The sequence below is a fragment of the Aspergillus japonicus genome (assembly GCF_003184785.1).
Source record: "Aspergillus japonicus CBS 114.51 unplaced genomic scaffold BO86scaffold_2, whole genome shotgun sequence".
Classification (NCBI taxonomy): Eukaryota; Fungi; Ascomycota; class Eurotiomycetes; order Eurotiales; family Aspergillaceae; genus Aspergillus; species Aspergillus japonicus.
The window spans coordinates 500,758-513,156 of NW_020291639.1; the positions used below are offsets into that span (position 1 = coordinate 500,758).

Consider the following 12,399-nt stretch of genomic DNA (forward strand, 5'->3'; position numbering starts at 1 on the left):
GTGCTAGGCTGGGTTGGGTTTAGTGAGGGGCTTTCAACACCCCCTCCTCTCGATCGGGGGTTGACGTTGACGTTGACGTTCAGTTGCTTGCTGGTGCTGGTGCTGGTGCTGTTGCTGTAGGTGGCTGCTTTGCTCTGCTTTACTCGCTACTTCCGTCCCCTGCTACAATAACCACTTTAGACTCAAATATCAAGCAGAAAGGCTTAACCCACCAAGCACCACCCCAAGCAGATTTTCTTCACAATCCGTCACGAGTAATAATCCAATCCTGGTAAGGTACTAAGTTTACTGGCTGGTTACACATTAAGTTACACATTACACAACCTTTTTTTTTTTCTCTTTTTTTTGGGTTTTCTTTTTGAGGTGGTCGGTGATTGACAGCAAACCGACGTCATCCCGCAGAGGTTAGTGGTTTTTTTTTTTTTTTTTTTTTTTTGCTCCTCTGCGTGGAGGACTGTCCTCCGAGCTTCGAGCGGTTTGGGTCTTTTTTTGCTTTCGGCGCGGTGTGTGTGCGTGTGTGTCGGATGTCGCATTGCATTGCTGTTCCTGGACTTTGTGCTCTTGTGGACTTTAGGTTGCTACCTCGTGTTTTCAAGGTTATTGGTGGGTGGTGAGTGTTTTAGTTTTCTAACGGGGGGGCAGGGAGGGGATTAGTTAGTTGTCTTGACTAATTCGTTACAAGCTTGGGGAATTTGATGGTTTGTTTGGGGGCTGTTGCGTTGTCTTGCTGGGTTGACTATTGAAGGGGTGAATTACAATGCTTTACTCTACGGGTTACAATAATTAAATTCTGGCCCAAAATCTTCCAACAAAAGGTCATAATTCTGTATCGTCTAGCTGATAAGAAGATTATCTCATTCCGTCATTTTTTTATGTCCCGCATAAATCATTAAACGCTTGGTCTCTTCTTCCGTGCCAGGAACCCGCTTAAGCAGACAGGTTCTTGGCCGTCTCCTGGGGCCACACGTCGTAGCCGAAGGTATCCTTCATGTTGACGAAGCGGAAGTGACGGCCCTCGGCGACCTTGTTGACCGCCTCGAAGTCCTCGTCGGACAGCTCGATGCTCTTGAAGTTGGACTCGATGCGGGCGGGGTTGGAGCTCTTGGGCAGGACGACGTAGCCGCGGCGGATACCCCAGGCGATCAGCACCTGCGCCAACGTGTTGTTGCCCTTCTGGGCGATCTCGTTCAGGGTCTTGTTCTCGCTGACGCGCTCGCCCGTCGTGGGCACCTGGTTCTGCGAGCCCAAGGGGGAGTAGGCCTCGGGCAGGATGTCGTGGTCGAAGCAGTACTTGACCAGCTCCTCGTTGGGCAGGAAGGGGTGGATCTCGATCTGGTTGACGTGAGGCTTGACCTCGGCGTACTTGAGCAGCTTCTCGAGCCCCTCGATGGTCCAGTTGGAAACTCCGATCGCCTTGACCTTGCCTTCCTTGTAGATCTTCTCCATCGCCCGCCAGGTGGGCTCGGGGTTCTCAGTCAGGTCCTTGAGGATGACGTACTGGAAGGGGTTGGTTAGCTGGGATGTTGTTTGGTGGCTGCGGAGGGGGTGAAGGGATGAGATCCTACCTTTCCATCAGGGCCGATCTTGGGCTTCTCCTGAGTCTCCTTCTCGGCGGCAATGGGCCAGTGGACCAGGAACAGGTCAATGTAGTCGAGCTGGAGCTTCTCCAGGGAGTTGTTGACCGACCACTCGACATCCTCGGGGCGGTGCAGGTGGTTCCAGACCTTGGTGCAGATGAAGATGTCCTCGCGCTTGACGGAGGGGTTCTTCTTGAGGAAGTCCTTGACCGCCTGGCCGACCTCGTCCTCGTTCAGGTAGAACCAGGCGCAGTCGAGGTGACGGTAGCCGATGTTGAGGGCGGCAGTGACGGCGTCGTAGGTCTCACCCTTGGATCCCTCGCTGGCGAAGGTACCGAAACCCACGGCGGGGATCTTGACGCCGTTGCTCAGAGTGAAAGTTTTGCCGGAAGACATGATGGATGGTTTGTGGTGGATGTGGGTGTTGTTGTTGGGGGGAGGAAAGTTAATGGGAGAGAAAGAAAGAAGAACCGGCTTCAGTTCGGGAGTCGTGGGAGGAAAGGCCAAATAAAGCTGACTACAAGTGGTTTGGGTACTGGTGGTGGTTTGTGGTGAGTAGAACAGGAAGGATGGAAGTGGGGGAGAAGGGCGTCTAAAGAGGGGTTATGGTGGTGGTGATGGATGATGCTGCGAGGCGTGGTTGTCACCTTGCCATTGGCTCTCAACTATGACATTAACCTTTTTTCTGAGCTATTCTACAGAGTCCAGATGAGTTCTACATTGTTCGATGGAGTTTTCTGAAGCTTCTAGCAATGAGGTTCGAGGGCAATGGCATTGTGAGCTCATAGCAGTAGATTTATGGCAAGCTTGGATGGATTCTATGAGTAAGGTAAGTTAACTAGGTAGCTCCTCCTCCTCCTCCACCGAAGCTCTTCTTGTCCTCTCTGGTTTCCCGGAGCGAGCTTCACCCGGCACAACATGACGGCATTGCAGTGAAAACCGTCATGAAACCCTCGGGCATCCCCTCCTCTTCCTCCTGCCCCCCTCCCCTCCTCCACTGCGTATTTCAGACCAATCCCAATCCAAAACCCATGACATCACCGGCTCACGATTGAGAGCGAAACGGCGCGAGCGTTTTGAGACCCGCTGCTGCCCGCTCGATCGTCATCGGCTCCACCGATCTCAGACTCACCCATGGCTGAGGGTATTGACCTTGACCCAATTGTCCCCATCCCAAGAGTCCAAGACACTTGCTGGGTCCGTTCTGCCCCCCTCCTGTCCACTGGCCATGCATTGTGGCTTCATGCCGGTCGGAAAAGAGGATCCTCTGCCCCCCTTTTTTTTTTGCTGAAATAGTCTAAGGCATCTAGGGGGTTCGTCCTGCAGTGGAAATTAGTTATTGGCGGTGATACCACAGGATAGCCTTGTTCCGCCCCGCCCGTCGAAAGTAGTGGTGTGGTGGTTGTGGTGGTGATGGCAGTGATGGTCAGTGATAGCCTTAAAGAACTGCAGACTTGTTGCAGACTTGCAGATGTGTCGGTGATGAGGTGGAGCAAAATCCCTCATCCTGATACCGTACCGTACATCCCAGTACCCCTTGGTACTTCTGATTCCCTGCCTGTCAGGGAAATGACACCCTGGGCGGTATGGTACCAGACAGGGTCCGGGTGGTATTTGGGTGGAAAAATTACCATGGATCTTTCCAAGACTCCACTGCTCTACTCACCAATGGCAAATCTCTTCCCGACTCCGCTGGCCCCGCTCCTCCCTATCAGCACTAATCACCATTCATGTGTGAGTGATGACGATAATTCCTAGGGATGATGATACGCCCCGGTGGAGCCCGGATTGTGGATTCGAGCAACTGCGGATGGCGGATGGAGAGCAGTAACCCGCAGTAGCAGCAGCAGCAGCACCAGCACCAGCAGCAACATGCACCCATCACCACCACCCAGCACCACCAGCACCACCAACATCGACTCCACTATCATTCCTCCTACGTATCGGCTGCAGTACGCCCGTACCATCCCAGCACCACCACCACCAGCACTGGTGTGTACTCCATACGTAGTAGTCCGTAGTCTTGAACCATCCATCAGAAACATCCCCCATTTCTAGTACAATGACTTCGGCTGGTCCGCCACTATCGCTCTTCAAAGCTTGTTATATATGATCCCAGCTCTGCCCTCCTCTTTTTCTTCTTTCCTTCTGTCATCCTTCTATCCTTCTCATCTTCTTCCATCACTACCACTTCCTTCCAGGTGAAGAGCTCTTCAGTTCGTTCCCTGGTTTTCATCTTATAATAGGAGTGATATCATCTCCCTCGTCTCTTATCATCATTCCATCACCTCTCCGGTGGACGCTTTAAACTCTCCCTCCTCAGTCTCCCTGGTGGTGCTCTTTTGCTCTTCAACCTCGAAACTCAATTCCTTCGCCTCTTATTAACCAGTCAAAAAACTCATCCATCATGCCTCGCATCGAAGACGCTGAAGGGGTTGACCCGACTGCTCCTGCCCCTACTCACCGCGAGTCTCGCGGCTCCCTCCCCATCCCCGGTGACATCTCCGGCAACACTGTCGAGGTCCCCGCTACCCGCAGCTCCATCAGTGATGCTGCCCAGTTCATGCACAACCTGAGCTTTGCGCCCTCTTCCCGGGACCGTCGTGCCTCTCGCAACTCCTTCGGCACCTCCCTCCCTATTCCCAGATCTCCCCGTGTCTCGCGGTTGTCCTCCGTTGTCACGAGAGATGTCTCCCGCGATATCCTGGCCTCCCAGGTCCAGGACATGTCCAAGGAGAAGGTCGCCGCCGCCAAGAACATGGCCTTCGCCTTCGACATTGACGGTGTCTTGGCTCACGGTAACCACGCTATCCCTCAGGCCAAGGAGGCCCTCAAGATGCTGAACGGCGACAACGAGCTGGGCATCAAGATCCCCTACATCCTCCTAACCAACGGTGGTGGTAAGACCGAGGAGGCGCGCTGCGCGCAGCTCACCGAGGTCCTCGACTGCCCCATCTCCACCGACCAGTTCATCCAGTCCCACACCCCAATGCAGGCATTGGCTGAGTACTACGAGACTGTCCTGGTTCTCGGTGGTGAGGGCCAGAAGATCCGCGAGGTCGCTGAGAACTACGGCTTCAAGAACGTCATCCACCCCAAGGATATCCAGGCTTGGGACCCCACTGTCTCTCCCTGGAGCACCCTCACCGAGGAGGAGAAGGCCGAGGCCAAGCCCCGCGACTTCTCCCAGGTCAAGTTCGACGCTATCCTGGTCTTTGCCGACTCTCGCGACTACCAGACCGACATGCAGCTCATCATGGACCTCTTGCTCGCCGATGACGGCAAGCTCTTGACCCGCGCCAAGGACCCTGTCGCTTCCCGCATCCCCATCTACTTCTCGCAGGGTGACTTGCTCATGCCCACCGACCACAAGGGTCCCCCCCGTCTCACCCAGGGTCTTTTCCGTATCTCCATCGAGGCCCAGTACAAGGCTCTCACCGGTGTTGATCTCGAGCGTGTTGTCTACGGCAAGCCCGAGCGCGCCACCTACACCTACGCCGATGAGGTTCTCAAGTCCTGGATGGAGGAGATCCACAACGAGAACAAGCTGCCCGAGAACATCTACATGGTCGGTGACAACCCGGCCTCCGACATCTGTGGTGGTAACATGCACGGCTGGAACACCTGCTTGGTCCGCACCGGTGTCTTCCAGGGCGGTGACAACGACGACAACAACCCGGCCAACTTCGGTGTCTTCCCCAACGTGCTCGAGGCTGTCAAGGCCGCCGTCCGCAAGGAACTGGGCCAGGAGTTCAAGTTCAAGTGGAACCCCAAGGTCAACCCTGTCCTCCACAGCGAGAACGCCTCCGCTGTCGAGTAAACGGGACGCCTATAAACGATCAAAAATAAGGACTTGGACATCTCGGTGTCGAGTTCCTTCTCTTTATCTTCCTTCTCATTCCCCATTTTCTCAATACACCATGTTTGACCGATCAAGTCCATTGATGTTAGACATTTTTCATCTTCTCCCCCCCACTTACCACCATATTGTTACGGCTTTACGGGTTTGGACTACTGATATCCATCGTTGTCGCTTGTCTTGGGCAGTTAAAGAACCAGAAAGCAGACCGATTCTTTGTCTCGAGTGATTGTTTGTGTCATGTTCTTATTTAGACTGCGATTGATATTTTTTTTTCTCATATGATGAAGATGCGATATGCAAGGCATGCATCAATGAACGGTATCTTTTTTTTTCTCTTGACTTCTAAATCCATGTAACTTCAGCTCCCCACTATTGGGTAATTGGAATATCTAGAGTTTCTTAGACTTGTGTCTTTTCTTCAAAATATGTCTTCAACAAAGAAAGTCATGACGTGATGTACTGTAATTACAGCCGGGAGCGGTCAGTGACACACACACACACACACACACACACACAGACCGCCCGTTCCGCCCGTTGCATAAGGTTTCTTTTCCCTATTCCGTCCACGTTCTGATTCCGTGGGAATTCACTTAGTAGTGTATCCTCTCCGACAAACTTTCAACCCAACCGGTTGGACGGAGCGTCGCAGCCCAGAAACTCAATTCCGGGGGCCAGTAATCAAGTATCATCGCCTCATTTTTATTGTTCTTTGCAATATACCAACTAGGAATGTTGTTGCAGCCTAATCAATACGCCACGTCTCTGTTCTAATTCGTTTTACTCGACTACAAACTTGGACCATGGACCAACTAGCTCTAGTTTAGTGTGTTGTCAGACATCCCTTCGGCGGTCTCTCCGGCCGGCTCATGATTGACTTGGATTCCCCATCCGGCATGTTAGTGGCATGGCATGGCATGGCATGTCTCCTCCCCCGAGTGAGTCCCGAAGCGCAAGGGTGTGGTGAACTGTCGGGTATATGCGGGCTTGGGGTTGGGGGCTTCCGCCGAGAATATCCATCCTGCCAGGTAATGTTTCGGGTCGGGGTTGTTCTCTAGGCCAAGTTCGATGCATTCGCGAGAGACCTGACGGTGTACGGGCAGTAGTTCCCTGTACTCCAGTGGATGGAGGGAGTTCGAATTGACCGTGTACTGTATGTATGTATCTGCTCGGCTAGAGTGCAATGTCAGACTTGCCGCGCGGGAAAAGATTACATGTTGGAGTTTCGGTGGGGCTTTGCTTGTTATTGGAGGACGGAGGGTGATAACTGTCTGTTTTGTTGGTTGAGTAATTTCGTTGAGATGAGTGGCGGGGATCGGTTGCTAGACGAGGTCTTGTGTAAGTCTTCACAATTATCTGGATGTTGTCATGTTAAGGATTGAGGCTTGGGAAGGAATATCGTGGCGCAAGGGATGATCAGTGAGCTTAATGCTAACTGCTGAAAAGATGACTAATTGTGTACATAGTCATAATCCGCTCTCGGGAATATCTCAATCTGGTGGTGCCTGATTTGGATACCTCGGAGACCGGCCGGGAGTCACCCCGCAGGCGTGTTTACTTCGGCTCCGGCTGCAGTTATCCGACTCGGGAGTTTGACACTCAATGCCCGGTGAGTGTTGCTACATGTCCTTGTTTTCCCTTCACGGCTTCTTGTCAGCTTGTGTCAATTAAGGGTTTCGCTCTCGCTCAAATATGTACTGTACTGTATGTGCTGTACATCGATCGCGTTGTTGAGAGTTTGATGGAAAGAGCATAGCTTATACTGGTGAGCTCTCGGGTCAATCTGCGCAAACCTTTGTCGACCTTTTGATTGAATCCTTTGTCCTTCGAAGAGAACCTTACTGCTCCTGGCTTCTCCTGGAATTGAGAGAGGTCCCCCCGGGTACAAGGAAGTAAGTTTCCCGCGGATCAAACATGTACAGTACATCTCCGACTTCATGCGGGTGACACCTACCGGTGGTGGGATAGCCACTATTCACATGGGATTGGAATAACGTATATAACTAAGGTAAGATGGAGAATCTATTGGAATGCCTCCTCTTCGTCCCTGGCGCATACAGATGTTCAAGGCTAAATGCCTACGATAATCCCACGAAGCCGGTCCGTCTCGAGCGCAGGGTTCAATATTGGTCTCCCATCAAACGAAGAGAAAGCTTGCTCACTATGCAATAAATGTAGATGAGAGGCAGTGTTCATATGTCATTATTCCTTGCTATACCCGAAGAAAGTTCATGATGCTTATGCCAAAGCGATTCACCTTTCGCCAGTCTCGGCTGTCTACCAGATATACCTATAGCGCTGTTGACCATCCCGCTCCTCCGCCTTCTTGGCCTTCGTGTTGAGGAGATGAAGGTAGACGGCCAACAACGACGTTAACACAATCCCCGCCGCGGCAAAGGAAGACAGCGTGATCCCGCCGGGCCGGTACTGGGGCCCGTCCGAGGTGGGGAAGAAGTAGGAGCCGTAGATGTTGGACGAGTTGCCGAACAGATTCACCAACGCGTAGACGATGGCGCGCTTGGTCCGCGTGCGGGGGATCGTACTCGCGATCCACGCTTGCACGACGTTGAACGCCGAGTACGACCCGGCGCACATCAGGAACATGCCGACGTACCGCACCGCCGTGGCGTGCGACGAGATCACCATGATATTGCCCACGATGTCCACGCACAGCGGCCAGATGATCAGGATCGCGCGGTGGTTGGTGCGGTTCGCGATCAAGGAGTTTCCCAGCGCCGTGAAGAACCCGAAGACGTACACGGGGGCCGTGATGAGGAGGGTGATGGTGTTGTCGAACCCGAGGGTCTTGACGATGGTCTGCAGTTTTCTATTAGTAAGAGGGGTTTTGGGTGGGCGTTGGATCTTGACGTACGGGGAAGAAGTATGTCCAGCTCTGGGAGGTGAGTTGGCAGATTTGGATCGAGATCAGCATCCATGCCTTCGGGTCGGTGAGTGCCTCTCTCAAGCCGTCCTTGACGGAGCCGTTCTCATCGACCTCGTCGTTGGCCGCGCGCGCCAGGCGCCATTCGGCGAACCGCTGCTCCTGCTCGTTCAGCCACTTGCGCTGTCCCGAGCGCGGGAAGTCGGGCAGAAGCACCACCGCGAGTAGCCCTGCTACCATTGTGCCGGCGCCTTCGATGATGAAGAGCCACCTATTGTTTTTCCAATAAGCACGCTGCACGAAAGTGTTTCCTGCCGAAAAAAGCTCACCTCCAGCCAGCAAGACCACCCTTGCCATTCAGCCCGTCCATGATGCCTGCGGCAAGCAGGCCACCAAACCCGTTGGCCACTGTGTTTCCGCAATACACCAACGCCACCCGCACGGCAATCTCCGACGGCTTGTACCAGGAGCTGATGAGAAGTCTGTACGAAGGTGTCAGCCACGATTCGACAAATTGTCCTGAATAGGATACATACAACGCTCCGGAGAAGAAAGGCGATTCGGCGAACCCGAGAAAGACTCGCACACACATGATCCCGGCAAAGTTCTTGGTGGCAGCTGTGCAGAGGGAGATGCCGCCCCAGATGAAGATTGCTGTCGGGATGTACCGCGAGGGCTGCAGGCGGGTGAGGAGAATGTTGCTCGGGACCTGACCCAGCAGATACCCGACGAACTATGGCGAGCCTCTCGTGAGCATTTGGATATGCAATGTTGACACATTCATGCGCGACGTACCATAATGGCCACCGCTGTCTGATACTGGGTATCCGACAGATGGAGGTCTTCCTGCATTCCGCCGAGACGGGCATTGGCAATGTTCGAGCGGTCGAGGATGTTGAAGATGAACAACAGGAACAGTGATGAGATCAGGTGGAGATCAATCTTTCGAACCACTGTGCGGGTGTCAGATTGTCAATCTCGTGCATGAGAAGAAGGGCGAGTCATTGGGGCAGTCACACATTTCTTCTCTAATGCCTGCGTCTCTTCGTCCGATAGTCCTTCGAAGGACTCCGAGACCCTGTCATCGTACGGTTTCGTGGTCGATTCTACATGGAACGATGATGCTTTGTCGACATCCGCCATGTTGCTGTTTCAAGAAGGTATGGATATTCTGAGCCTCCACAAACCAAGTGAATTGACTGGGGATGCAAAGAAGCAGGCGAGTGAAATGAACGTAAGTAGCAGGGTCAATCAATTAAGGGAATATATACAGACGAGAATAAGCCGGCCTTGATCACAGCAGAAGGGCATATACACAGGAATTGACTCCTTGGACTAGGGCTTATATACCTTGTTTGGGGTACTACGAGGACACATCATGGATTTCCCCGGTTCTGGCGAAGTGCCGCATCAGACAACAACCCGGGGAAATGCGGGACTCGCAATTCGCTTAGCGGCCCATGCGGGGGACCCCAGACGCGGGACTCTGGCATCTGGGGTCGGTCCATCTCCGCTTTCCGCTGGTCATAGACCCTCACAAATATCAGCCGTCATTCAATACGAAAGTTTCAAAATCAGTGGAGCTCATCGTTGACTCGGCGGATATGTCACTGCCAGCAAAATTTGAGACTATGAGATGTATTGCACACCGGGGGTTGAACGCGTGCTTATACACAAATTGACATATGAATACCACATTACTGATATACGAAGAGCATCACCTACCTGAATGCCATCATATCTGCCGATCCGAGCTAGAGGGTACTGTCACGAGTGCACAGAAGCAAGGCCGGCACCGAAAACCGGATCAGATATGGCCCCGCCCACTCTCCCTCCATCTCCGCTCATTTTCCGCGAAGTTTCCGACACGTATCCGGCGCATCGGGTTCTTCTCCAAACTGGCTTTCTCTGTTGAGTTTCAAAGCGTGAACTGTGTTAGGCTTGGGCTCAGCTTGTGGAGCAGATAGACCCTCCGAGTACAACAGATTTTCTCCAAGGCACTACACTACGCATCGACTCGTCAACATTCGCTCGAGTGACTCCATTTGCGCATGGGCATGAGCTTCGATCGTACAGTATCCCCGCGGGAAGCCTGTCCCGTGGGGAAGAGTCTTTTTGGGTCCGTGCGTTATGTTCATGAGCAGCTCCTGGGTTGCCTGAGATCTCATACTTCCTGAGCTTATAGTCAGCCTGGTTGATACAGTCATTGTTTACGCAGGCATCTTGTTACTCTGCTTCTCTATACAACCTGCCAGTTAACACCGACACTGAAGATAATTCGGCAGCATGTCCAAGAACCTTACAGACCATGTCGAGGATGTGGCAAGCCCGCCCATCCAGAAGGATAAACTGGGCGTATCAAGACAGCAGTGGGACCCCAGCTCTATCGACCCAGCGATACGGAAGAGGGTGGTGCGAAAGATTGATTGTTTCGTGATTCCCTTCATCTGCATCACTTACCTTATCACATACATAGACAAGGCCATGCTGGGATATGCAGCTGTCTTCGGTTTAAAGGAGGATCTGCACTTAAAGGGAGATGAGTATAGCTGGCTAGGTAAGTTGATCTCCTATTCAACCACTTCATTCCATCTGACTGGTATCATGACAGCAAGTATGTTTTACTTCGGGTATCTAGCGGTACGTGATCCATCCCAAGGCTTGAGCTAAGCATATGGCTACGTTCCTGACATGATGGAAACCCAGTTTGAATATCCCTCGAGTCTGGTGATGCAGAAGCTTTCGGTGCCGAAATGGCTTGCGGCCAATATGATTGTTTGGGGTGGGATAACAATGGCCCTCGCAGCATGCCATGGGTTCCAGAGCTTCCTGGCCCTGCGGTTCCTGCTAGGAGGCTTGGAGTCGTGTTCCACCCCTGCTTACCTCCTGATCACGGCTACTTGGTATACAGTCGAAGAGCAACCCATTAGAATCGGGTGGTGGTCGACGTTCCTGGGAGTTGCCAACTCCTTTGGTGGTCTGTTGGCTTTCCTGATCGGCCATATCCACGGTTCCCTTGCCTCGTGGCAGTATCAGTTCATTATTCTTGGGGCTGTTTCGGTGGGATGGGGAGCCTTCATGATGTTCACGCTGGCAGATGGGCCGTATAATGCGTGAGTCTGTGCCTCACACCTATACTCGGTTTCCCTTTACGCTCACCCGTCTCTCCTTAGTTCCTGGTTGAGCGAAGAAGAAAGAAAAGTTGCTGTCAGACGCCTTGATCCCGCTCATTCTGGGGAACCTGTCCACGAGATCAAACGGTCTCATATCCAGGAAGCACTCACGGACCCCAAGACATGGCTCTTCTTCTTCTGCGGTGTGTGCACGCAGATCGTGAACGGGGCCGCCAGCAACTTCGGCAGCCTGATCATCGAGGGATTCGGGTACTCGAACCTCGTGACGACTCTCTTCCAGATCCCGTACGGGATGGTCATCCTGGTCTCGAACGTCTCCGCGATGTATCTCCAGCGCTGGCTGCCCGGCCAGAAACGCTGCATCGTGGCCTGTCTCTACGTGTGTCCGGCCGTGGCAGGGGCTGTGGGGTTGCATACAATATCCCGAGCGCATTCCATGGCGTTGCTGGTGTGCTACTGGGTGAGCTATGGTACTGTCATTCCATACTGCAGGAACAATGCTAATGCGATACTCAGTTAACGAGTACATACACCGCCTCGTTCGCGATGATCATGTCGCTCATCACGGCCAATACGGCGGGCGCAACGAAACGGTCGACGACCAACGCCGTCTTCTTCATCGCTTACTGCGTGGGCAACATTGTGGGTCCGTTCAGCTTCAAGAGTAGTGAGGCGCCGACATATACGTCGGGGATTGTGACGATGCTGGTGGCGTACTGCGTGGAGATTGTCCTCTTGCTTGTCGTTGCGGCTTACATGGCGTGGCTCAATCAGCGGAGGGATGCAGTCGTGGCTGCTGAGGGAGTGCGTGTGGATGATGCCGCCGAGCAGGTCGACCTGACGGATAGGGAGAATGTGTACTTTCGGTACTCTTATTAGTTGTAGGGTCATATTGGTATCATGGACCTAGGTAGAATGCTCGCATCTTTTGGAGTGAGACATCTCTAT

The 12,399-nt window shown here is 53.0% G+C and overlaps 4 protein-coding genes across 4 annotated transcripts; 2 read left to right on the plus strand and 2 right to left on the minus strand.

The window, feature by feature from the left end:
- Window positions 1–801: 801 nt before the first annotated feature.
- gldB (putative glycerol dehydrogenase (GldB)) lies at window positions 802–2,178 on the minus strand. The gene is made up of 2 exons (XM_025670989.1): window positions 1,566–2,178; window positions 802–1,497 (listed from the first exon to the last, which is right to left on the minus strand). The coding sequence occupies exons 1-2, from the start codon at window positions 1,971–1,973 to the stop codon at window positions 928–930; spliced, it is 978 nt and encodes a 325-aa protein (XP_025532805.1). The 5' UTR covers window positions 1,974–2,178; the 3' UTR covers window positions 802–927.
- A 1,309-nt stretch (window positions 2,179–3,487) lies between these two features.
- Window positions 3,488–5,712, plus strand: BO86DRAFT_384914 (phosphatidyl synthase). Its single transcript, XM_025670990.1, has one exon. The coding sequence runs from the start codon at window positions 3,985–3,987 to the stop codon at window positions 5,395–5,397; it is 1,413 nt and encodes a 470-aa protein (XP_025532806.1). The 5' UTR covers window positions 3,488–3,984; the 3' UTR covers window positions 5,398–5,712.
- Window positions 5,713–7,713: 2,001 nt separating this feature from the next.
- On the minus strand, window positions 7,714–9,607 carry BO86DRAFT_452586 (MFS general substrate transporter; the record flags this gene model as incomplete). The annotated part of the gene is made up of 6 exons (XM_025676936.1): window positions 9,337–9,607; window positions 9,113–9,270; window positions 8,854–9,050; window positions 8,647–8,799; window positions 8,309–8,588; window positions 7,714–8,253 (listed from the first exon to the last, which is right to left on the minus strand). Exons 1-6 carry the CDS (start codon window positions 9,458–9,460, stop codon window positions 7,714–7,716), a joined length of 1,452 nt encoding a protein of 483 aa, XP_025532807.1. The 5' UTR covers window positions 9,461–9,607.
- An 837-nt stretch (window positions 9,608–10,444) lies between these two features.
- Window positions 10,445–12,362, plus strand: BO86DRAFT_74101 (MFS general substrate transporter). Its single transcript, XM_025677623.1, has 5 exons — window positions 10,445–10,874; window positions 10,929–10,957; window positions 11,024–11,430; window positions 11,491–11,911; window positions 11,968–12,362. Exons 1-5 carry the CDS (start codon window positions 10,604–10,606, stop codon window positions 12,328–12,330), a joined length of 1,491 nt encoding a protein of 496 aa, XP_025532808.1. The 5' UTR covers window positions 10,445–10,603; the 3' UTR covers window positions 12,331–12,362.
- Window positions 12,363–12,399: the final 37 nt, after the last annotated feature.